A 24,358-nucleotide genomic window follows, 5' to 3' on the forward strand; every position below is an offset into this window, starting at 1 on the left:
ACTTGGCTGAGCCATACAATCCCAGATTAAGTTTGGTACATCCACTGTTCTGTGCTGGATTCATTTTCAGCCTCAACTTTTATAGTTTTGCCCTTTCCTTAACTGGACATTTTTACTCTAACTTGGCAAATTGTACCTATTCTGGATTAGGCTTGTCACTTACCAGGTAGTTTTAACTTAACTTTCATTTTATTCTAAGTATATATACTTATACTTTAATTTCAGCAGGAGAGTTTTATTCAGCACTGATACTGAGTTTTGTGCTTTATATTGCCCTACTCTGGTAATTTTGGGCAGAAACTCCAGTGAACTAATTTGGGTAGATTCCTGAAGGGCACATTAATCGTAGTCATGGAGAGGGAGTTCTATTGCCAAGTCTGCAGTCAACAATTTCATTCTCGGCCTAAATTCACCTCCATCCTGCCTTTTTGTTTTTCATTATCTTTCATTAATTCCTTTGTTTCCCTCCCTTCATTATTTACCATCACAGCTTAGTAATAGATTCATCCCTCTTTCACCGTGTTCATACTCACTCTGTAATTATTTTGTTCTCTACTTTGCATTTTCTTTCTTTATCAAGCCACCCTGTCGCTTTGCTTTTTCACCTTTCTCTTTCTCATTCCGTTGCTGCTTTACACACATTTATTCCCCAGCCATCTTTCTTATTTTACTCTCGCCGTAGACATGCTCCCATGGATTTTCCTTCATTTTACCTCCTCCTCCTCTCTCTCTCTTTTTTTAAATTCTCTGTGTCTCTCTCTCTCTCTCTCTCTCTCTCTCTCTCAATTTTCCTTCTCGGGTCCACTCTCCCTTATTTTCTTTCCCCCTCTCTGTTTTCCTCATCAATACCTCTCCCCGACCTCCCCTATCTTCTCCCCATACTCTCTATCAATTCAATTAAGACTCGGCGGGCTTCACTGCACAAGCCAATGTTGGCTTAATGTGCCTGCGGGTCCTGCTATGCCCTCTGTTGTATCCTTTAAGTTTAACAATGGCTGCGTCTCTCACACCGTTGGCTTGTCGATAAGGGAGAAGAAGTGTGCTAGTCAGATATAGATATAAAGTAGACACACCACACGCTGCACTGACAGTAAGCAGAGCAACCAAGGTATATACATCGACTATGCTCTCCCACACACCCACATATCCACAGCACTGCAAAAGCCATATCTTTAAAGCTCAGAGTTGTGGGTGAAGGATTGTGCTTGTCAGAGGACTTAATTTCCAGACCACTTTACACCAAATGTATAAAACATTAAGGATCTACAGGACTGTATTTATCAAGTACACTGCCCCTCCCGACCATAAAAAAGACGACAAGGTTTTAACGTTTAATCATCATCAAAGCGTTGGCATAAAAGTGATTTGCATTACCATGATTACTTACTTTTCTAAGCGTATTAATTCTCATTACTTGTCTTTTTAGGGGTGCCATGTCCTGAATTAAGAAATCAAGATATTTGTACAGGATGTCTCTGAATTGACAGAACTGCTTGATTAAAAATGAAAGAAAAGCCCAGACGTACAGGCTCATTGGCTCCCAATTAATTGCAGTCGACATCAAAAGCAACTCAGGAGACTGTGCAACTTGTCAAAATTTATTTCTTAAAATGCTCATAAGCCTAACTGTTTTATAGTTTAATATGAATTCCAGATGTGCAGCTGAGTATAATCATTACATTGCTTGCTGAGCACCCAGTGCAAATTCACCAAATCTGCCAAAATCCAAGGACTTGATTCACAATTTCATGGACTTTCAGCAAAATGAAGGGGTATAAAAATATCCTTAGTCTCTTGGGTTTTCTTCAGCTGATTTGATCGGTCTGTTGAGAAAGTTTGAAGTCAGAAAACGTTCCTCTGTTCTTCTCATTTATCATGCAGCCATGAAGTTTGCATGTACCGTAGCTGGGGAATATGATTAGTGACAGTGGATGTTTGCCACTCTGCTTGCTTCAGTAAAAGTTCAGACAGACAAGGCCATGTGCAGCTTGCAGAATGTGGAATGAGAAAGTAAATGGAATGTATTTAACAGCCAGGAAAGGTTATCTGTTTTTTAGAGAGCGGGCAGTTTAGGAATTAAGTCAAGCACAGGTTGGGGTCTACTGTATGTGTGCACAGACCTGTTAAATGTGTGCAGAATAGGGGCGAGTACAAGTATTGTCAGGATGATGTCTTCTAGTGTTTTGTACTTGGAATGTACCGCGCACTGATTGTCTAACATAGAGAGGGCAGAGGACTCTTAAGGCTAAGATGATTGTAGTTCAATGAAGCTTCTTCATTTTGTGACGTATTTTAATTGAAGCTACTTTTTAAACTATCACTGGCCCACTTATTTTCATTTTAAATATTTTATTGTGTTATTAGGCTTATGCTGTATTTTTTCCCATCAGTGATCTCTGTTTAAAATGGATGAGTGCGGTGAAATGCGGTGTTATTCACTGGAAGAGTGGAATGCTAAACTGAAAGGGAACAAAAGCATTGAAAAGTCTGTCTAGTGAAGGAACCTTGAAAATTGATACAAAACAACTGATGAGTGGTGAGCTACTGCAGAACAGACAGGGAGAGGAATTTTTCTCATTTTCATACAAATGTTCTGTAACATGCCGTCATGTATTCTGCACCCCCCGGCTGATGCACCCCTGCCGGTTCTTTTCCCCCTCATCATCCTCCTGGTCACATAGTGGTGCTCTTGTACACAGCATAGTGTTGTAATATCACCTGAACAGTGTCAAAGCTGACAAACCCTCTTTGCCAGAAGGTAATTGTAATAAGTCATCTCTTCTTGTTCTGAAGCTACTTATTATTAGTTTTGCTTGAGGGTATATTTGCTGAAGCAACAGGAAAATCTGACAAAACCTACATGAACAGATGCCTACAGGCGTTGCTTTAATAATGTAATCTCTGACAATACTAAGCATACAGTAAACCTTTCTGTTGTGTATGCATTACTGTAATACATACATTCATTATCAAGTCAACAAACATATTTATCAAGAGTTTTACAAATGGATCAGTTTAGCAGAGGAAAAAAGAATATATATTTATTTCTAGTGTTGCAAATAATGATTATTTTCAGTTAGTCTATAGATTATTTTCCTCGTAGTCGTTAGGTCTATAAAATGTCAGCCAATAGTGAAAACTGTCCATCACAAGTTCCTAAAGCCCATGATGATATCTTTAAAGGAAGAGTTTGACATTTTTGGGAAATGCGCTTCTTTACTTTCCTGCTGAGAGTTAGATGAGAAGATTGATACCACTCTCTTATATATCTGAAGTCTTGTCGTTGCCATGAAGGTTGCCAGGCAACCAGCAGAGACTCCAGGAAGTCACAGCCCCCAGCCAAGAAATAGTGGAGCACATAACCTCCCTTAAAACCACAACTTCTTATTTTACACCAGCTTTTGTACGAATGAATGAAACAAGATATAATGTGTTAATTAATGAGCTTTAGAGGTGTTGGTAAGATGATTTTGTTACCTTTGGACAGAGCCAGGCTAGCTGTTTCGCCCTGCTTCCAGTCTTTATGCTAAGCTAAGCCAAGCTAACCTGCTGTTGGCTGCAACTTCATGTTGCATGTACAGATATGAGAGCGATATTGATCTTCTAAACTAACTGTTGGCAACAAAGCAAATAAGTATATTTTCCTAAATGCTGCACTATTCCTTTTAAATGTCTTGTTCTGTTTGACCAGCAGTCCAAAATCCAAAGATATTGAGTTCACCTTCATAGAAGGCTAAAAAACCCAGAAAATATTCACATTGGAGAAGCTGGAAGTGCATTTTTGCCATTTTTGCTTGTTAATCAATAAAAATTGTTGCCATTTAATTTGACTAATTGGTTTCAGCTCTATTTGTTTTATCATAATAAGAAGTCTAATCTTTAGGAGGAGTGTTTAGTTATAGAAGTGCTGAAACTGTCTTGACTTGCATACAGCTAGAACTAAAGTTTTCTGACTCTCAAACGCCTCCTCTCTCTCATTCCCTCTGTTTGCCTCCCCTTTTCTTTCTCGCTCAGCTACATCTGTCGCAACATGAGCTTGTCAATATAAGGACAAGTTGTATTTGAGTGTTCTGTCTTTCCCCTTTATCTAACTTACTCTGTCACTTTTCTTTTGCAATTACGGGCACGTATTCACTCACCTCCACACTTTTAAAACACACACACACTCAGTGTCTCACTTGGAGGTGGAGCACATCCTTGTATTGCCTATGGGGCTGCAGATGTCTATTGCTCTTGTCTGTTTGGCTCTGTCTCTCCTCCCCTCCCGGATCATCTGTCCATTCCTTTCTTTCTCGCTCTCTTACTCTTCATCATCCTGTCTGCTGTCCCTGCTCTCCCTCTCCACTTTCATTTCAGCTCACCTCCCACCTTCCCTCATTTCCATTAGACTTCCTTCATGTATCCCTAATCTTTCTATCATTTCTCCACTCCTCCTCCCCCTCTCTGAGTCTCTCGTCATCGCTCCTCTCTCTTGTCTTCTCCTCCTCCTGACAGGTACCATTCTTCACTCTGCTCCTGGCTCTGCTGGCTAACATTATAGCACGTGCGTGGGTGTGTGTGTGTGTGTGTTTATGGTGTTTGCCTTCTCTTTCACAGGATAGTTGCATTTCAAAACAAATTTGAGCAAAGTACGCAGACACATGACACAGACAGGCATACAAGCACACACAAAATCACTGCCATGTTTTCTCACACACACACACACACACACACTGCACCAGATTTCTGCTGCCAGGAGTGTGAAGTAACGCAGGACCACTTAGTGAGAGCTGTACATTAATGAAAGTGAGAAAGATGGACAGAAGGCTGAATAAGAGTAGTGTGAGAAAGAAAGGGAACATGGAGGTAGTAAGAATAGAAAGAGCGAGTCAAAGTGGAGAGCTAGAGGTGGACGAGGGTGGAACAGGTCTTGTGTGTCAAGTGTGATAATATGAGCTCGTATGAGGAACTACAGATGAGTGATGGTGAGAGAGACATGGAAAGATCAGTGTGGCGTGCTGCTGCATGCTGAGGGGAATAAGCAACATTACTGAATATAGAAAGGTATCAGATGTTTCTGTCCAGTTATTCATATATGAATCATCATTGTGTTTCAAAGATATGTGCATTCAATTGTGATAAAAATGCATTTGAGAAACAGATAATGACACTGGGTAGTTTATTCTTATAACTCAGAATTTCTAAAGTGGCTTTGGATTTTCTACATCTGTCCAGTATATATATGATTAGAAATGATTTCATACTGTAGCTATACAGCGCCTGTTGTAGTTCAAGTCCATTTGTTTTTAGCCATGCTAGCAGTGTGACTCTGATTGGCAATGTCAGTCTGTTGGTCCACCACTTTGTTCCAGACTGAAATATCTCAACAACTACTGGATAGATAGCCATGAACTTTGGTACAGATAGCCATGGTGCCCAGTAGATGATCTTATCTTGTGTCACCAGGAGGTCAAACATTTCACTTATCCAGTCAAATATCTCCACATCTAGAAGATGGGTTGGCACAAACTTTAATACAGAAATTCGTGTTTCCCAGAGGATGAATCCTACTGACTTTGGGGTTCCACTGATTTTTCCTCTAGCACCATCTTTAGGTCAAAATTTCAAGTTGTCCAGTACTTTTGGTAATGACCAATTATCTGCAGCCTCAGCTGTACTTTGCCAGTACCATACATGTTATAGTGTATGCTTAATTAAGACAAAATGTATTACATTTTTTACATCTCTCATTTTTGCTCAACCAACACTACATACAGTTACTTAACATATTGACCTTTCTGCTTACAGCATCTTCACACAAATAAATGTGGTAACACAACACGAAAGCCCCTTGTGATAAAGGTGCCAAAGACCTTTATCCTAACAACACCCTCTGGCCAATTATTACATTCACTTCACCATGACTGTAAAAGATCAAAAACAAATTTTGTTCAACTTTTAACAGTTTGGTTTTCTTTACAATTAGCATAAAAGCCCCCACAAAGCTGCTAGCGTGGCTGTGGACTGTCTGCAAACAGTTATAAAATGTGGTCAACATTTGCTGACTTGAGATAGAATAACAACTTGCCTTTTCTATTGGATTGGGTTTGTTCAGAGTTTCAAGAATCAGTCCAACTGATGAAAACACAGCAAAATAAGATTTTTCCTTTGTGCAGCTCCAAAAATTACAAGCATTGCTGTTGTAGAGAGAAAAAGCAACAGCATGGAACATTTCAAAAGCTAAACTTTCCCTTTAAAATATAATTACATCATTAACAGTGTGTTCTGTATATAAAAGACGTGTGAACTACTGACATCATGACACTATCTTATGAGTAAGACTGAGAGGGATCAGCAGTGAAGAGTTAAGAGTCTGAGCTCTGCTTCACACAGTAATAGAGGAACTCTAACCCTGCACGACCAGTGATTTACCTCACTCCTCGTCTAAAAATATAGAAAAGCTCACACATCATGTATAGCTCCACACAGTTAGAAATAAGATTTCCTTTTCCTGTGTGGTAGGCACCCAGAGAGAAGTGAAACAGACAATGTACAATCAAACAGAGATTGATAATGAGAGTAATGCTGTTGATGTTACTGTGGATAAAGGGGGGAAAAAGAAATATTTAACAGAGGGATGGAGGAAAAGAGGGATGGGCACGGGAGGGAGGTGATTCATGAGGAAAGAGTAAAGACTCAACATCTTGGCTTTCAGTGTGAAGACAGAAGATAATAGCTAAGTGAGTTAGAGTGGGACGGAGGAAGAAGGATGGTTCATGAAGACAAATAAAGAGAAGAGTAACAATTCTTAACTTTGCAGTGAAAAACTGACAGAAGGAAACAATGGAGAAAGGGAGACAGGCTGAAGGTAGACGAGGAATGCTGCTTTCTTGTTTTTTTTAGATAGATTTCTAGTAACTCAGCAGTGAGCTTTTGTTCCACAGCCATACCAAGTTAATGGCCTCTCCAGGGATTTCAACAGCCTATTCAAATCACTTAAGCTTTTCTGTAAACAGTCATTCTGTTAAAGCAACGTATCATGCTCGCATCTATTCACAAGCCCAATCAAACTGAACTTTAGGTGTTGCGGCAGGGAAGTGCTGAAGGGAAGTGCACACTTGTTTCAATCAGCAGGAAGCATTTATTTCTTGTATCTTGCTGCGAAAGCACTGATTTGCTTGCAAGGCTCCTTTGAAAATTTGCCAAGTGGATGCGGACTTTAACAGGCATCCTGGGCTGTTTCTAAAAGATGTAGCTTATCACTGGGAGATTAATTGCAGCGACAGTTTTCAAATAACTAGTGCCTTAACAACCAGAATATAAGGCCCTGATCTGTTACATGAACATCCAAATAGAGTTGCACAGTGGGACTTGGGGAACCAGTGGCCCCTCCCTACTTCGCAACTCTATTTCCTTGTGTGATTATGTTTCTCATGAAATTTCTTCCTCTAGAATGATCAAAATCAGGGGAAATATCTGCTGACTTAAAGGAGCATTTCAGCAAATTTACATGTCAAAGTTAAATTAGTAGTCATGGAACTCTTTTTTTTTTTTTTTTACCTGATTTGTCATGTGAGAATAGTTGTACAATGTCCTCTGTGGCTCTGGAGATTAAAAACATCTGCAAATGGCTTGTATTGAGAGCATGGTGGACAAAACTAATGTAACTGAGGACGCCCTGGTGGTCAAGGGGTTAAGACACTGACCATGAATCGCAACATCCACTGGTTTGTGTCTGGCCGGGGAACCTTTGTTGCATGTCTCTCTTCCTTATTTGCTTTCCATGTTTCTTCTGTCGGCTGTTTAATAAAGGCATAATAAGTTCCTTTTATTTATCTTTATCTATTTTTTTTAAATTACCCCCCCATGCCTGACACAACTGTTGAAGTGGGCTCCACCACCTCCTCCAAATTGTTGCAGGTCAAAGTCAGCAGGAAAGGCTTTTGAGAGGTGGGGGTCACATTCTCTTGAAATCCCTGCAGCCACCAGTATACTATCTAGAATCAGTTGGACTGCAGGTCTACAAGGGAACAACCTTGTCTACAGGCTTTCAAATGTAAACTGAAGTCTGGACACAAGTACGCTTGAATTAACGGTTTATGTTTTTATTATTGTGTCATGCAGATAACTATGTTCAGCCGCATATGTGATTACAAGTCACCATAAATTCTTCAAGCCAGATCAGAGTGCTGTGTGTAGTACAAAGAAGTCAAAAAATAAATGAAACTAAGCAAATATTCCATCTAGCCAGCAAACTTAAACACATCAAAATTAAACAACCATTTCTGTTTTTGTTCATCTGTACACGAGAATATTTCAGGGTTTTTTGCCATTTCATGGAAAATTTACATTCTTAAATCGTCATAGTATGTACAGTACAAAAGAAAATGGAGCTCTCTCCACTTAACACTTTCCACTCTTCCAAATCACATAGCTCATGCAATCTGTTTTTCTCTATAATATTTTTGAATCTGCCAACTTCAATAGCCAGGATCTTTGGCTGCTAAATAAATGAGATGTAATGTTAGTTTGATATGCATATGTCCTTTTACAAGATCATTTTACACCTTTTTTCTTCAAACTTGAATAAAAGCTGACATTTAATCGTTACAACACAAACACATGTACCAACGACTCCCTGGAAATCCGTATTGATACTGAGTGGAATATTCTGGTGAAATTAATTGACTTCAGATTTATAACAAAACGCCTGTGTTACAAAATTGGGGCATGGAGTTTGAAAGACGTGGGCATTTGCCAGGCAGGGAGGGTCTAACAAAAGGCACTATTGAGTTGCATTCTGGGTAGGATCGGTTTTGGAGCTTGACCCATAATGGTGACTAAAAGTCTAAAACAGCCTCCTCTGCTTCAATTAAAATTTTTTATATATTTATTTTTATTATATATTTATGGAAGTACAATACTAAATTGCTGCAGTACTCTTTTAGGCTCAGAGCAGGTGCAGCATGCTACACTCTTACTACCACTAATGACAAAAGATGATAATATATACTATATATACAAAATGCTTTATCTTGGCATTTACTATCTACAACAGGTTATAATGAGATTGTTGGTAGTCCTGTGATCTCTAGAGACCAAAGGCGTGCGCGCGCACACACACACACACAAGTTAGACTATGCTTGTTCAAAGACTAAAGTGATCTCAGGAGCTCAGCTAGCCTCACAAGCACTAAAACCCCAGGAGGGTTGTGTTAGTCCCAGAGCAGCGTTTGTGAATGAGTGTGTGTGTGCTTCATGTCTCTCTCTGGATAATTTGGCATCACATCTCATAGAAATATGTATCAAGTTCTTTGTTGGGGAATTCTTTAGCAAATGTCAATTTGATCTATAGTTGTTAACCCATTGTCTTTTTTCGCTCTGCCATCCGATATCAGCAGAGTGAACTAATTGCCACAAAAATAGCCATCTTATAGAGTGTGGGGCCGCTCTTTGTTCTCTCTAGTCCTTCAGTTGTCAATGCTTAAGTTTATAACTCCGTCAAACTATGGGTCGGGCTTCAAAACAGCACACTGGCCTTCTGCTGGTGGCTCCAAAATGTGAGACTAGTTTTAATTTTGAATGAGTTTGGTTTCTATTCCCTCTATTGACCTTTCGAGATTCTCTCATTTTATAATAAAACCTGCAGAACTGAGTACGAACAGGAATGTCTGTGTGAGAGACAGAAAGTTACCCTAATGGTGGTTTTTAGATTTATTTTATTTGTTGGTGGGTTGACCCCTATCTCTCTTTAATGGTTCAAATACCAAATGGAAGTGAACAGGAAGCCTTAAATCTGTGTCTCCATTCATTACGATAGAAGAGTTATGTGTGCAATTGATATTTGCAACAGTGTCCTGTTCGCAGTCAAAAAAGACTCCACTTATCACCATTATTCTAATAGGGATCGCTATTACCATAATGATATGCCATTATAAATAATGAAAGAATGAATACATGTGATTTTAATGGATGTTTTCCTCGCTCTTCCCTCTTCATTCTCAGGTTCGTCCTGTTTTCACAGAGAAGTTTAGTTGTGTAGTTTAGTTCATGGCTGCCAAATCATAGACTGTATAGATGTAAACATCTTTTCTTTTCTCATTCGGCTCTCCCGACCCTCTCTTCTGTCTGTCACTCAGTACTTAATCTTCATAGACAGCATCTTCATTAAAACAAAGACTCTGTCACCACTTTGTCTTTTGGTGAAAATCATTGTGGATGTTCATTCCTACCTGCACACTGCTGACATGAAGCCACACAGCAGGACAGAGAAAAATGGTGCAGCCTGCCAGTTAGCTGCTGCGACTTCTCCTTTTTGTAATAAAACTTAAAAGCAAGATTACACCATAGAAAACTCTAATATCATGAATAGATTCTGAGTTTTTCTGATGTTTTTCAGATGAAAAGGCCAGCGGTCACGTACGGGAGAGAAATATTAGCACCTCTCCTCGTCCTAAGCAAACTGAGATATCATCTGCGTACAGAAGCTGTACTCCAATATCTTGTGCTCAGTCTGTGGTGAAATAGAAAGACCTTATTGAGGGCTGAAGCCTCACACTTCTCTTTCCCTCTCTCTCAGGTGACTCCATCCTCTAAGATCGTGGGTGACTTGGCCCAGTTCATGGTGCAGAACAACCTGACCAGGGCAGAGGTGGAGGAGAGGGCAGATGAGTTGTCCTTCCCCCTGTCTGTGGTCGAGTTCCTGCAGGGATACATCGGGATACCACATGGAGGATTCCCCGAGCCATTCAGATCTAAGGTACAGTAGTTTGTCCTGTATACACACATACATGCCTTTTATTCTCTCCTGTAGTTTAATTTCTCACGTCTGATCATTTCCATTCAGGGTTTCATGAATATTAATTTAAATTTCAAAGGCAATTTAGGACCACCTTAGATTGGTGTAACACTCTACATCTACAGTCACACACCACAACAGTCAACCAAAAAACAACTCTTACAAAACTTTTAAACTTTTGTCTCCTTCACTTGTATTTTTTATGTAACCACCTACCACAAACATGCAGGATAGCCCATTTAAATGCACACATGTATGAGGAAGTAGGCGCACACACAAATTCTGTCACATGCTTGGTTACATCTGACAGTTTCAAACAGTGAAGAAAACTGTGATATTGCTCTGTCCTCTCATCTCCTCTCTGTGTCTTTACCTCGGTGTACTTCTCTTGTCTCCTCTCTTCACGACTGCAAACAGCGAGAGAGAGAGAGACTCTCATGCGCATCAGGGGCCAACAGCTCAAAGTCTCCTTGGGAGAGTTGCATGAACACACATTGTTTGTCAGTTTCTTTTGTCACATTCTCCCAAAAACCTGCTGACATATTGGTATACTTGACATTTCTCCAAAAAGTCAGACTGTATTTTTTCCCCGAGTGGAAACGAGTGGATGTTTTTTTTTTTTCCCCCACTAGCATCCACAGATGTTGAGCATTTCATAAATTGTGAGACCCTGTCTGCACTTTTCCACAGGACACTCATTATGTCACCATGTGTGGCTGAGAACTTAACAGTTTGTGTGTGTGTATGCACTCATGCAGTTACGGAGTATTTGTAAACATTTTTGAAGACCCTGAAATACTTGTGCAGAAGCTAGACAATCATATATAAATAATAAATGTAATTAGTCATCTATTTTCTGCCCCTTTTTTGACGAACAGCATTAACACATTTTTAATCAAATTTCCTCCTGCCCTGTCAAGTTCATCTTTATTTTCAGCTTTTCACTCATTTCATCACTTAGTTTAGGTTTATGTCATCTGTCTCTCCAGTTAGTGTTCTCCGCAACATCTTTCCTCCTCTTTGTTTACCTCTCTGTGAAACTAACTCGTGTCATCCTGTCACCCTTATCATCAAGTTGTCCTTTCTCCCCCTGTACAGTTGGGAGATTATATGATCATATATTTGTCATTTAGCTTCCCAGGCAGTCCCGCCCTTGACATTCAGTGATTTTTCAGTTTTGACATACACTATGCAACCCTGTGTCTGCTACCTCTCTATTAGTGTCTCTCATCCTGTCTCATGTTTCCCAAAAAATGTGGCACAGGAGTCATTCCTATTAAATAAACAAGATGGTGGAAAGCTTCTGTATTCATTCAAAGTCAACTTTAAGCTGAGAGAGGTTATTATGCTTCTTCAGCATACATGCATGCAAAAGTTTGAGTTTTTTGCCATTGAACTTTTTCCTCTGCTACCTTTTGTGTCTTGTAGAGGGGAATATTTGCATTCTTTGCATGCTTTGTTGTTGTATAGTGTGTTTTCCATGAAGTCCGGCACCATTCATCAAGCATATTAACAATGTGCTAGGGCTGTAGCCTGCATTATGGTGTTCTAAGCAAAGCATCAACACACATGTAGAACTGCAGCCAACTTCTCATCTCAGCCAGAACAGTCAGAGTATTCCTCTAAATCTCCCCCTGCAGACAATGACTCTACGTAGAAGAGAGACAATCCACCCTTGATATTTAATGCACAAACACCAAGAGGCTTTTCCACACACAGCTCACTGAAGAACTCGTTCTCTCCATCCCTCTGAATCAGTTAAATTCATGAGTTCAGCTTTGGTACAAATCAGTTTTGCTTTCCGTTCACAATGTTTTCATTTGTGTGGTTATTGTGTGCGCCTGTGTTTACATGCAAGCTGCAGGTCTGAGATAAATCTGATAAATGTTACTGTCACTCACCAAATATCAAATAATTGGTGTCAAAGTTATGTAAGTTAGATAAAGTAATGTTTTACTTTCTTCCCTTTAAACAACTTTTACTTTATTAAATTATTTTCCTAAAACAGAGCTACGTTTTACTAGATAGAAATGTTTTTAATTTACTGCTACTTCATTGAATCGGTTCATCTTACTCTTGCTGGAGTGTTTGTGTATATGTGGCTATTATTGCAAGTTCTGGCATGATTAGCTTATTAGTTAGCAGCTATACATTTTCTTGCATGCATTCATAGACCTATATACCCCACAACATTTATGCGTGCAAGACAGTGAGCTTTCTGCATCCCTATGTGCTGTAGCTGAAGGTTATTTTTGCATGCAAGCAAACATGGAAGAAGTAATGTTTCTTTAATGGAGCTTTGGTGGCATTAATTAGTTAGCAAGCAGTAATTTCAGCATTATATCACACACTCTCACACTTAATTTAAGTCTCACAAGTTGTTTGCATGCACGGGGAAAACTTTTCAAGACACAAAGGGGTAATTGAGGCGTTCTGTGACGCGGGTGGACAGAATGGACAAGGGAGGGGAAAACAAGAGAGACAAAAGGGCAAAGGAAAGAAAGAGGCATATGGTGAGAGCATGGACTGGGAGATGGGGTAGAGGGAGAGAATAAGGAGGCCATCAAAAAGAAAGTGAATTCATGAACAAATATTTAAAAAAATACAGCACATCCCTCAGAGCACTGGAAGGGAAGAGAAAAAAATGAGTGACAATCAAGAAGAGTGGAAGTGTGTTGTTGAGTGGTTTAAAGAGAAATGAGGAGAAAGACCAAATAACCTTGAAGGAAGAGTGTGTCTTTCATTCATTTGTTAATGCAGAAACACTCTCTCTCTCTCTCTCTCTCTCTCTCTCTCTCTCTCTCTCTCACACACACACACACACACACACACACACACACACACACACAGTCACTATCTGTCTGTGTCTCACACTTAAACAATCAAGCAGTTTAGGTGTAAGACACCCTCAGAGGACACGATGTTAATGAGCAGGGACTCCAATGAGCCTGCCATCTTTGAAGTGTCTTTCTCTCACACGCACAAATGAGTCAGCTATCTTTGAACCATTAGCTCTGTGACTAATAGCATTGCACTGGGCCGTTTTTTTTTTTTTTTTTTTTTTACCTGAATGAAACTAAAATACACAAAGGTGCACACACATAGAGGTAGGTAGCACAAAAGCTTTGCCATTAGCTTTTTATGTATATTCCCAAGAAACATTTGCTGAAGCATTGAAGCAGATTAAATAGGCGCCTGTGTAGACTCGGTCATCAAGAGCTGAAGAAATCCGTGAAAAGAAAAACAAAACGGCGGCCTTTAGGCGAAATGCCTGTGTCTTGACATAATCTCTTCACTAAACATTATTAGTAGCCTCAGATGGATTGTCTCTACAAGTTGTGTCAGATACCAACAACTGTGTGGGCAGATAAAACGTCATATCATTAGTCTTATAGCAGCCTCCACTTTCCACAATTATCCTCTTTCTAGTCTGTCTTTCTCCTCTACTATTTCTAAGAAGGAACGAGGATGATGTGTCACATATGCGGCAACACTGCAGTCATCTGTGATAGGCTGATGGCACTTGACTTGAGAGAAAAATATGAATTGAGAGAGCGGGAGAGATGGAGGGAAATGGATATCACTGCAGATATTAGCACAACAGTGGTGCCACTTTCATGCAAATAAAAAATATGACTCGCATTAAGTTTTACATTCTCTCCAATACAAATGTTTCTCTCCCTCGCTTTCCATGTATCTCTATCTTCCTCCTCCCTTTCACCCAAAGTCTCTCTGACTCTTGACACAGTGCTGTGTCAGGGTGCAGCTTTTATCCAGATGTATAGTTGTGAAGTACAATGTGAAGGTTTTACCAGCACTTTATACATCCCACAGAGTCCCGTGGGGATATTACGAGTGGCAAAACATTCAGAAAGACTATATATGTATGACTTTGAATAAAAACTTAAGTAATCTGTTTGTTTCCCATTTCTCTCTTCTGTTGTGCACCGTTATGCCTTTTATCTTCTCTTGTATTGTTTCCTCTCCTCCACCTTCCTCACATACTTCTTTTCTCTAACCTCCTATCCCAGGTGCTGAAGTCCCTTTCCCGTATTGAGGGTCGTCCTGGCGCCTCTCTGCCAGCTATGGACTTCAAGGCCCTGGAGGAGGGGCTCCGAGCTGCACACGGTGATGAAATCACCCCTGAGGATGTGATGTCAGCAGCCATGTACCCCAAGGTGTTCCAGGAGTTCAAGGAATTTACTTGTGAGTTGGCAAACTTCACAATTGAGCTTTATATTTGGATACGTCTAACAGATTAAGAATAGGAATCAACAAATTGTTTTATTTCAATTTTTAATTATTGAAATGTGTGCATTTGATCAAATGCAAGTCTGGGTTTATGGCATTTGGTCTCGTTCTCACACACGCTCTCTCTTTCTCATTTGTATTATTACTGGGGCTTGAAATTAACAGCCAACCTTAAGTCAGGAACACTCATTATAAAGTTCAAGATATAAATGTTTTTAATTGTTGTATTTGGCAGTTCAGGAGTCTTACATATTGGAAGAACAGTCACATGCTACAGATTCAGGGGAGAGTGCAGTATTGAATCCCAAAAGGGTAACAACACAGAATTTACATAACGCACAAATAAGAAACCAGAACAGCAAGGACTGGTGGTAGGGGAGGAAAACAACATAACCAGTAAAGGAATTTTTAGTAGATATGAATTTGAAGTACATAAAGTCAGCCGGAGCATGTAGCAGGAGGCAGGAGAGACATTTAATAGGATGCCTTGTACATTAGAAGAGTCAAATTTTCAAATTTGACTGGAAGTTAGCATTAAACTGTTAGGGCTTTTTTTTGTTAGGAGCTTTAGTGTACAGTTGTTCCTTCACTACTCCATCTTAAGACTGAACACACCCCTGAACCCTCAGTCTTTTCTAATTCCATTTCTGATATCAAATATTGGCCCTAAACTAGCCCCTTTTTTAAAAATGTAATCTCCTCATTTCTTCAGGTCTTATACTTGCATGCACTTTCATATATAGTACCCAGTGTGTAGGATAGTTAAAGAACAGACAACAGAGTTTAGGAAGTCATTAACCAACACATACATACAAATGCTGTTGATATTAACGTAACCTCTGTTTCTGTTTCTCCAGCTAACTTTGGTCCGGTAGACTGTCTCAGCACCAGGCTGTTCCTGGATGGACCCAAGATCGCAGAGGAGTTTGAGGTACACAACTTCATACTACAGACCATTTAACATTTTGAGGCCATTTTTAGGCATTGATGCCATACTAACATTAGCCATTGTTTTATTTTTGCTTGAAAAAGACTTCAGCTGATTGAGCAGTGTTCAACAGTTAAGACATCATTGCAGAATCTCTGCACTTTCATGGCACATTTGTAAGTGAGCTAAAAATGTACAAATAACAAAAAATACTTGGATAGGGGATCTGTGCAATTCACAGAACTGTTATACCAGATGTGTTGTCATTCAATAATTTTCACTAATACTATGATAATACACTTAATAATTATTTATTTAATAATGATTTTTGCTCCTTAATTAATTCTGATGTAATGTTCCATAAAGAACAGACATTATCAGCAGGAAATGATTTTTCCATCACTGCAGATGGCTGAGGTGTGATGCAGTTTGGTGCAGAGTCACAGTGAAGTGCTGAAAACAGTGGGGAGGACAGAGACATTAACACTTTATCAAGGGAACAACTAACAGCATTTCTGATCCCTCCGGCTGTCAGATTGGTCTTCCCGCACATTCATTTTGTCGTATGATGTTTGAGAGTGGGCCAGTATAAAATAGAACTGTTACAGATTTCTAAAGCTTGTACTGTACTGTATCTCCAACAGGGAGGCAACTGAACATGCAGTCCAATGAAGGGATAAAACAAATGAGTTGAATTGCTTTGCATGCAAACAAATTAGTGGGGCACAGGAATGTAACAGTCTCTCGGTGAGAGGATGCCTGCAAAGCCACAAAATCTCAAACTGAAACGTTCCTGGGGAATATTGATGTCTAAGAAGCAAACAATTTCCTGTCAACTCCAAACAACCAGATTCGGCAGGCCGGACATTGGCTTTAACATACGTGAATAAACAGTCAGCAGGAATATGTCAAGATGTCTGCCGTGCTGATTGAAATTTTCTCTCAGAACAGGAGACGCTGTTTTTATCCAGAAAGTGCAGCGCAAACAGAGAACATTTCAGGAGAATGACAGCATTAACCACTTTGATGAGCAAAACTCAAACTAGAGTGACTGTTCAAGTCCAGATTGAAGAGTGAATTCCAAAGAGTGTTGAAACTACTGATGGGAACCTTTGCGACAGATGTCAGAATCCAATGTCAGATCAAAGAGAGATTTTGCTTTGCTACTGAAGGAGATGTTGGAAGAGTCTGTCACTCAATATGTCATCACGTAAAGAAATGTTTCTTTATACGATATTCTAAACTTTAAAAGGCTGTAGCAAAATCTTTTTTTTTTTTTTTACAATTACACACGAAGACTTGGAGAATCATATGGCTGTTTTAATACTAGATTGTGTAGAAAGGACAATGACACAATGTTGAAGAATATAAATAGTATACCATTAGATACAAATCTATTAATACTTGACAGAGGGAACACAGGCATAGTAAGATGTGTTGTTTCACAAGAGTCTAATGTGCGTTTAGAGCGGTGATGCTGTACAGGAAAACGTGTTTTTATTACACAGTAGGACACTGTAACTGTGACCAGATGGCAGCATTATGAAGCAGTCAAATAGGAGGTGAGACAGATCAGAGAGGACGGCTGTGATAGTTTGTCTGTATGTTTTTGAGAAACAGGTGGTAGTGGTCATGGGGGAAACCTGCCTCATGCTGCAGAATGTGAGGGTGACACAGTAATATGAGGAGATGAGGCCTGATGAAAGTCTTGAGTCTTGATGGGAAATGGTGATGGGAGTGATCTGGTACCAGTATGTTAAATATGATTTTGTTGTTTATTCTAGGTATTTAAAATATAAATATAAAAATGTTAACTTCATGGAGGTTAAGTAGAAGGTAATGGTGCTGACATTCTATATTTTAACTAAATTGGACTTAATTCACCATGATGAATTGAAGTTCATGGGCTGTTTCATTGCCTTTGGTGTTAGTTGACCAGTTTTCTTTTCAGCTAACTACTAACTTTGCCGTTGCCAAATGCAAAACCTACAGTATTCATCTAAAGTAAATACCAGAAAACTGTTTTTGGCTGCTACAGGGACATCACTCTATGTTCCCCTCTTCAGAATTTTGTTTTCATAGCTTAAATGAAATGTGTCTTTTAAAGAGCACTTCTTTGCATGACAACATGAAAGTGAATCTACATTTCCTTCAGCCACCTGTTGCCTTTCACCATTTTCACAAGGCTCTTTGTCTACACTCACATCACTCATACTCCTCTTTCCGCCGTCATTGGTTACAATTATAAACACACATCATTCATTTAAAATCATATTTTCCTTCTACATCCCTCTCCTTTTGTTTCTTTCAACATTTTTTCATGATTCTCTCAATGTGAGCAGCGGACACAGATATAAATGACAGTGATTCAGAAGGCAACCGTGTTTAATTACTGCTTCATTTCACTGCAGCAAAATGGTTCCAAGCTGGTGTTGATGATTTTTACATTATGAGGGACATGGGGAGCACTACATCTCTGCTGCTGTATTATCAAAGAACCAGGAGCTGCATTGATTGTGCTGATCTAGTATTCATCCTAAAAATGGGCAGACCCCCCACCCTTCTTTCTTGTCAATCACCCCAGGGTGTGTATCATTCGATGCAATAGTTAGAAATCTGGTATCAGACCCACAGTTGGACCTCCAAAGATTAGAATAAATCCTTTAAATATTTCAATTAAGACTATTGGCAGCTTTAGCAGTTTTTGAGTATGTTAATTTGGTTTGAAGCCACAGTTTTGTGTGTGCTGTGCCATTCCTTTCAAATTCCTACAACATACTAAATGGTTGGCTTGAATAAACTGTTCTTGATTTGTAGTCCAAACTATATTCATCAACAAAAATGGCTAAATAACCAACAAAAGCTACAGTTGTAGAGCAGGATAGATAGATTTGATATCCCTTTTCCAACTCGCCTATGGCAGTATTGGCTTTTCCTTGCAGTAAAATAGATTTAACCTTGTATTTAACCTCTCTTAGCCCACAGTGACTCAATTTGCTTTTTTTCCTCTCTAAGTGGAAAACCTGTCATTCAAACTTTTCACAAATGCAAAACACTTTTTTTTTTTTTCCTACCCTCACTATTCACCTTCCCTTGCTGCTGTTTATCTAATCTCCAAGCCGTCAGAACTGTTGTCATTTTTAGAACTTTCAGACACTCTGATTTGTGCTCCCCTCCCCCCCTTGACGTGACGATGGGTACTCCCACCAGATCAGGTTTGATTACCGGTACCAGGCGAGAGATGGAATGAAAAACACGTCAAAAAAGTGACCTGTCACATGCAGCGTGAGGTTTCTGTTAGTTGTTTTCTTTGCAGAACATATGGCAAGTTCTGAGACCATCAGGTAAATGTTAGATTTTTTCTTTAGCTTTAATTTGTCTGATGAAAATTTTAGAATGTTTTACAGTGCATAATGACAACTTGAAAGAAGTTTGTTTGAAATCTTTTGTTAAAAATAAAAAAACAAAAAATCACATGTACGTAAGTATTCACAGCCTTTGCCATGACACTCAAGATTGAGCTCAGGTGCATCCCGTTTCCACTGATCATACTTGAGATGTTTCTACAACTTGATTGGAGTCCACCTGTGGTAAATTCAGTTGAGTGGACATGATTTGGAAAGGCACACACCTGTCTATATATCCCACAGTTAACAGTGCATGTCAGAGCACAAACCCACCTGGAGCCAAAAGGCACCTGAAGGACTCTCAGACCATGAGAAACAAAATTCTCTGGTCTGATGAAACACAAATTGAACTCTTTGGCCTTAATGGCAAGCATCATGTCTGGAGGAAACCAGGCACTGCTCATCACCTGGCCAATAAAATCCCTACAGTAAAGCATGGGGGGTGGTAGCATCGTGCCGTGGGGATGTTTTTCAGCGGCAGGAACTGGGAGACTAGTCAGGATAGAGGGAAAGATGAATGTGGTAATGTACAGAGACATCCTAGATGAAAACCTGCTCCAGAGCACTCTGGACCTCAGACTGGGGTGAAGGTTCATCTTCCAACAGGACAACGACCCTAAGCACACAGCAAAGATAACAAAGGAGTGGCTACAGGACAACTCTGTGAATGCCCCTGAGTGGCCCAGCCAGAACCCAGACTTGAACCCGATTGAACATCTTTGGAGAGATCTGAAAATGGCTGTGCACCGATGCTCCCCGTCCAACCTGATGGAGCTTGAGAGGTCCTGCAAAGAAGAATAGGAGAAACTGTCCAAAAATAGTGTGTGATGCTTGTAGCATCATACTCAAAAGGACTTGAGGCTATAATTGGTGCCAAAGGTGCTTCAACAAAGTATTGAGCAAAGGCTGTGAATATTTATGTACATGTGATTTTTTTTTTTTATTTTATTTAAATTTTTAATAAACTTGCAAAGATTTCAAACAAACGTCTTTCGCGTTGTCATTACGGGGTATTGTTTGTAGAATTTTGAGGAAAATTATGAATTTAATCCATTTTGGAATAAGGCTGTAACATAACAAAATGTGGTAAAAGTGAAGCACTGTGAATCTTTCCGGACTGTATGGTGCAGGTGCCATGGGCGTAGGAAGCATTGTTCAAGTAGATGAGTAGCAATGAGTAAAGTGGAGAGGACAACTGTAGTCAAAGTGCCCCGTGTGCATTGTCCAATAAACTCCATTCATCTTCCAATCATTTCTACTACTATGCAGAATCACCAGGACCTCAAAGCTAGATTAAGTTGTTAGCCAGTTATCTTGGTGGCTTTATTTACACACACATTTTTACACACATAACACTGCTACTGAGAAGCACGCCACATAAATATTTAGGGCAACATTTCATGTCAAAAGGCATCGATATAACAACCATCTGCCACCTTTCATGAAAAGAAGTAGTCTTGAATTCATACGTTTATAGGTTTGGGGAGTGTGTGTGAGCAAATCCATCAGGCTAGCTGGATAACATCATAATAGCCTGCTGCTTTTTGCTAGAAGCAACAGGTGAACAAAATACAAACATTAAGTTAAATGCCAGGTTTTGATTTAAGCTAACAATTTCCTGAACATTTTGTGGTGACCCACCTTAACTCAGCTACCTGGCATCCGATCGGGGAATCAGTGACTAGAGCTGTTTTCACATATGACCTCCGGACAATTTTGCATTTATATCAATACTAAATGTATTTGGACCTATCTGTTGTGTTTAATAACTTGCGGACCGCAACTTCACCGGCTCTCCTGACTATTTTCACAACAACCTATTTTAGGCAGGCTGTCATAAAACTGCCATGTTTACTGCAAGATAGCAGTGACAACGCGGTATGGAATTCCATTGATTTGGGCATTTTCTCATTAAGCAAGAGGAATGGATCTGATAATGAAGCACTGACACAGCGCACCGAAAAGAGCGCCGAATGGACTGGATAGACCGATGCACTGATTTTTGACATGGTAAAAGTGGGAGGGTCTAAACTAATAATTTGAAAAAGTATGAGTTAAAACTAGCTGCGACGCCAATGGATCTGGCAATCATGCACCTATCAAAGATGCACTGACATTGTTAAACACATAGATAGACATCACTTGGGAAAACTGAGTTGCCTCATTTCCTGACAAATTGACTTTGTGATTATGAGGTGTGCGCATGTGATACTCATGACAGTTTGATGTGTGTTAAATATGTTAGAGGCAGCTGCTGCAACCTTTTGAGATACATATCAGAAGAAAATAATTGTTGTCAAATGTACAGACTGGTAGTGTGGGCGTTGTAGTGTGGGACCATCAGAAATGGTAATTATTAGGAGCTCATAAAAAGCACATTTATTTTTGCGCTCATGCGTGGCAACTTTTGCAATGCTGGTTGCTTTGTAGAATTACAGTCGGCACTGTTAAGGCAGAGAAGAGCCCTAGGGTACGTAAATAGCACTGTGCTACCAAAGCAATTCGGTGAGTTTTAAAGTCTGTAATACCATGCACTCCAGCATGCATACCCCACCTCCAGCCCTCCATCTAGAAAGGTCTGCTACACCTTTTTATGTCTGTGATAGTTAGCAGTGTCTGTATAATCTGTCACTGTATAGACACGTACCTGTAAAAAGCCATAGATGAACAGAAAATGTAGGTTAACAAGGTCTTTATTCAGAATTAATGCAATAAATACACTTGGACAAAGTAGTTACAGAATATTGAACCTAAGAGGTAAATTTATTTTTTCAGATAAATTACCTGCAATATAAAATGGATGATCTTCAGAAGATGAGGCAGAAGAAAAGCCTTTGAGCTTGTGATTGTGAGGCTTTGTTGATAAATCCACTGTGAAAGCAGGAAAAGACTGCATCCGTCCATTACTGATGACTCGTGCTGTACTTCCACTACCAAACTCTTACCTGTATATTTGGAACAAAAGCTGTTTATGAGCTCTTGGCAGCTAGTGTGTGAAGCACACAGCGGAAATCTTGATCAAAACAGATTTAAGCACCAAATCTTTTTGAGCGCTGAGCTAGACCTAAAGCCCCGAATTGTTGATGTTGTGGAAGTAGATATAAAGGCTTTCACAGTAATCATTTGGTATTGTTTAGCACTTTATTATAAGCCTGTTGTAAATCCAGTACAAGAGCCTTATCAACCAAAGAGTGAACAGCAAGCGTGGAAGATTCCTCTTTGTGTTCTGAATGTGGTGGGAGGACGCAACCACTACAATTTTTTTTTTTAAAGTGGTATAATTTCTTAATGTTCTGTAAAGACTCAGAGTTGTATATCATCATCGCTTCTTTCAGCTGATTTCTGACAAACTTGAGTCCTGTTAAGTTGGACAAAGCCCACTTTGGCACGTGTCTCTGAAATTGCTTTTGAAAGATCAAATGACCACTTTGTGAAATGGCATCTGAAGGCTATTACGAGTGCATTCATATACACAAATATACACCTACACACAAGCTCTGTCCATCGCTGTCATTCACCCACACAAGCACACAGCACAAACATGAGTGGGAAAAACATTGACTGATTGATCTGGCATGTGTTGATGACTCAGTATGGTATTAATCATGTTTGACGGAAATATAAACACAGATTTTCACAAACATGGACCTAGTCATACACACCCTGTCAGTGCCAGTGTGCACAGACACAGACACATGGTGTTCTGTTCACTGCAGTAATCTCACTTTGTCACAGGCAACACAAGTCATTGATAAAGTCATATCAAAGGCTCAATATGAAGCATAATGTGAAACTTGTTTCAGTCAGAGATACTATAGCACCAAATAGATAAGCAGTTGAATTTGACAGAAAAAGCTCTGTGCTTGAGGGCACTCAGGCTGTATAGACGAGAACACAGCAGATACATCACTGAGATATGGAACATACATAATGCACAAGAGATTACTATCTGTAAATCCACTTTTGTACTTAAACTTATTTTAGCCTTTATACTTATATCCACTTTGTATTTCATTTATCTTAGCTGTATTATAGTGTATTATATTTTGATTTGCTTAGTACTTCTATTCCTGTGTGCATTGACGTGATAGTGAGCAGCTGTAATGAAAGAGTTTCCCCTCAGGGATCAATAAAGTATTTCTGATTCTGAGATGCTATCACAAGTATGCTAATAAGAAAGTGGGTGGATACGGTTAGACAAAATCTTAGTAAAAAAAATCTCTGAACTGGTTGCTGCCATTGTTGACTTAAGTGAAGTATACACACTGTGGAATATTACAAACACTGCCCTGTTCAGTCTGTATAATAAACAACTGGAGCTTGGTCTAAATGCCATGTTACATACTACATCTAAGCATGTAGTGTGTTCACACTGGAAAAGTGAGACAATTAAGTAACTAACAATATACTATAAGACATATAGTACATACTGTACTTTATACAGTTAGGAGCAGTAGTTAGTGTAGAATTGGGACACACTTTTGGTCTCTGAGTTAGCATGTACTCGTATTGTGTAGTTGCAGAAGCCAATAGTTGAAAATAAAGTGTTAATTTTTATCTTATCATCCTTATATCCTGTTACATGTTTGCTGTTTAGCTAAATGACTGCTTGAATGTTTTGGACACAAAGCTTAATGAGCCCTGGAATTTTACTCAGTGTATAGCAGGTAGAACTAAGTAGTGAGTGCATGAGCTTGTCAGATTAATTTACACAAGTAAATGTCTTAATGCATATCTGATGTTTTAGTCGACACAGTGCACTGAAGTTGTCTTTTTAGCTCTGTATAAAACTGGCATACACACAGAAGGTTACATCTTAGACAAAATCATCTTCAAAAGATTCATAAATCTTGTGCAACTCTTCAAAGAGACACATACTGTATTTTTCATGGGAACAGTTGTGAGGAGATGTAGTGTTGAAGCCACGCAGTTGGAAAAGGGAAGGCAGTTTTGTTTTTTGCAAAGAACTGCCAAGAGCCCGACAAAACAGCACAA

General features: G+C 39.4%; 2 protein-coding genes across 3 annotated transcripts in view; one reads left to right on the forward strand and one right to left on the reverse strand.

The window, feature by feature from the left end:
• LOC122870500 (pyruvate carboxylase, mitochondrial-like) overlaps window positions 1-24,358 on the forward strand; it is a 292,268-nt gene that overhangs the window by 261,378 nt on the left and 6,532 nt on the right. For both annotated transcript variants that reach the window (XM_044184729.1, XM_044184728.1), the window contains exons 22-24: window positions 10,559-10,738; window positions 14,809-14,983; window positions 15,886-15,959. In XM_044184729.1, coding sequence (XP_044040664.1) covers window positions 10,559-10,738; window positions 14,809-14,983; window positions 15,886-15,959 — 429 coding nt within the window. The remainder of the gene's footprint in view (window positions 1-10,558; window positions 10,739-14,808; window positions 14,984-15,885; window positions 15,960-24,358) is intronic.
• LOC122870502 (leucine-rich repeat and fibronectin type-III domain-containing protein 4) overlaps window positions 1-24,358 on the reverse strand; it is a 160,238-nt gene that overhangs the window by 90,010 nt on the left and 45,870 nt on the right.

Source organism: Siniperca chuatsi, linkage group LG22 (genome assembly GCF_020085105.1).
Source record: "Siniperca chuatsi isolate FFG_IHB_CAS linkage group LG22, ASM2008510v1, whole genome shotgun sequence".
NCBI classification, from domain to species: domain Eukaryota; kingdom Metazoa; phylum Chordata; class Actinopteri; order Centrarchiformes; family Sinipercidae; genus Siniperca; species Siniperca chuatsi.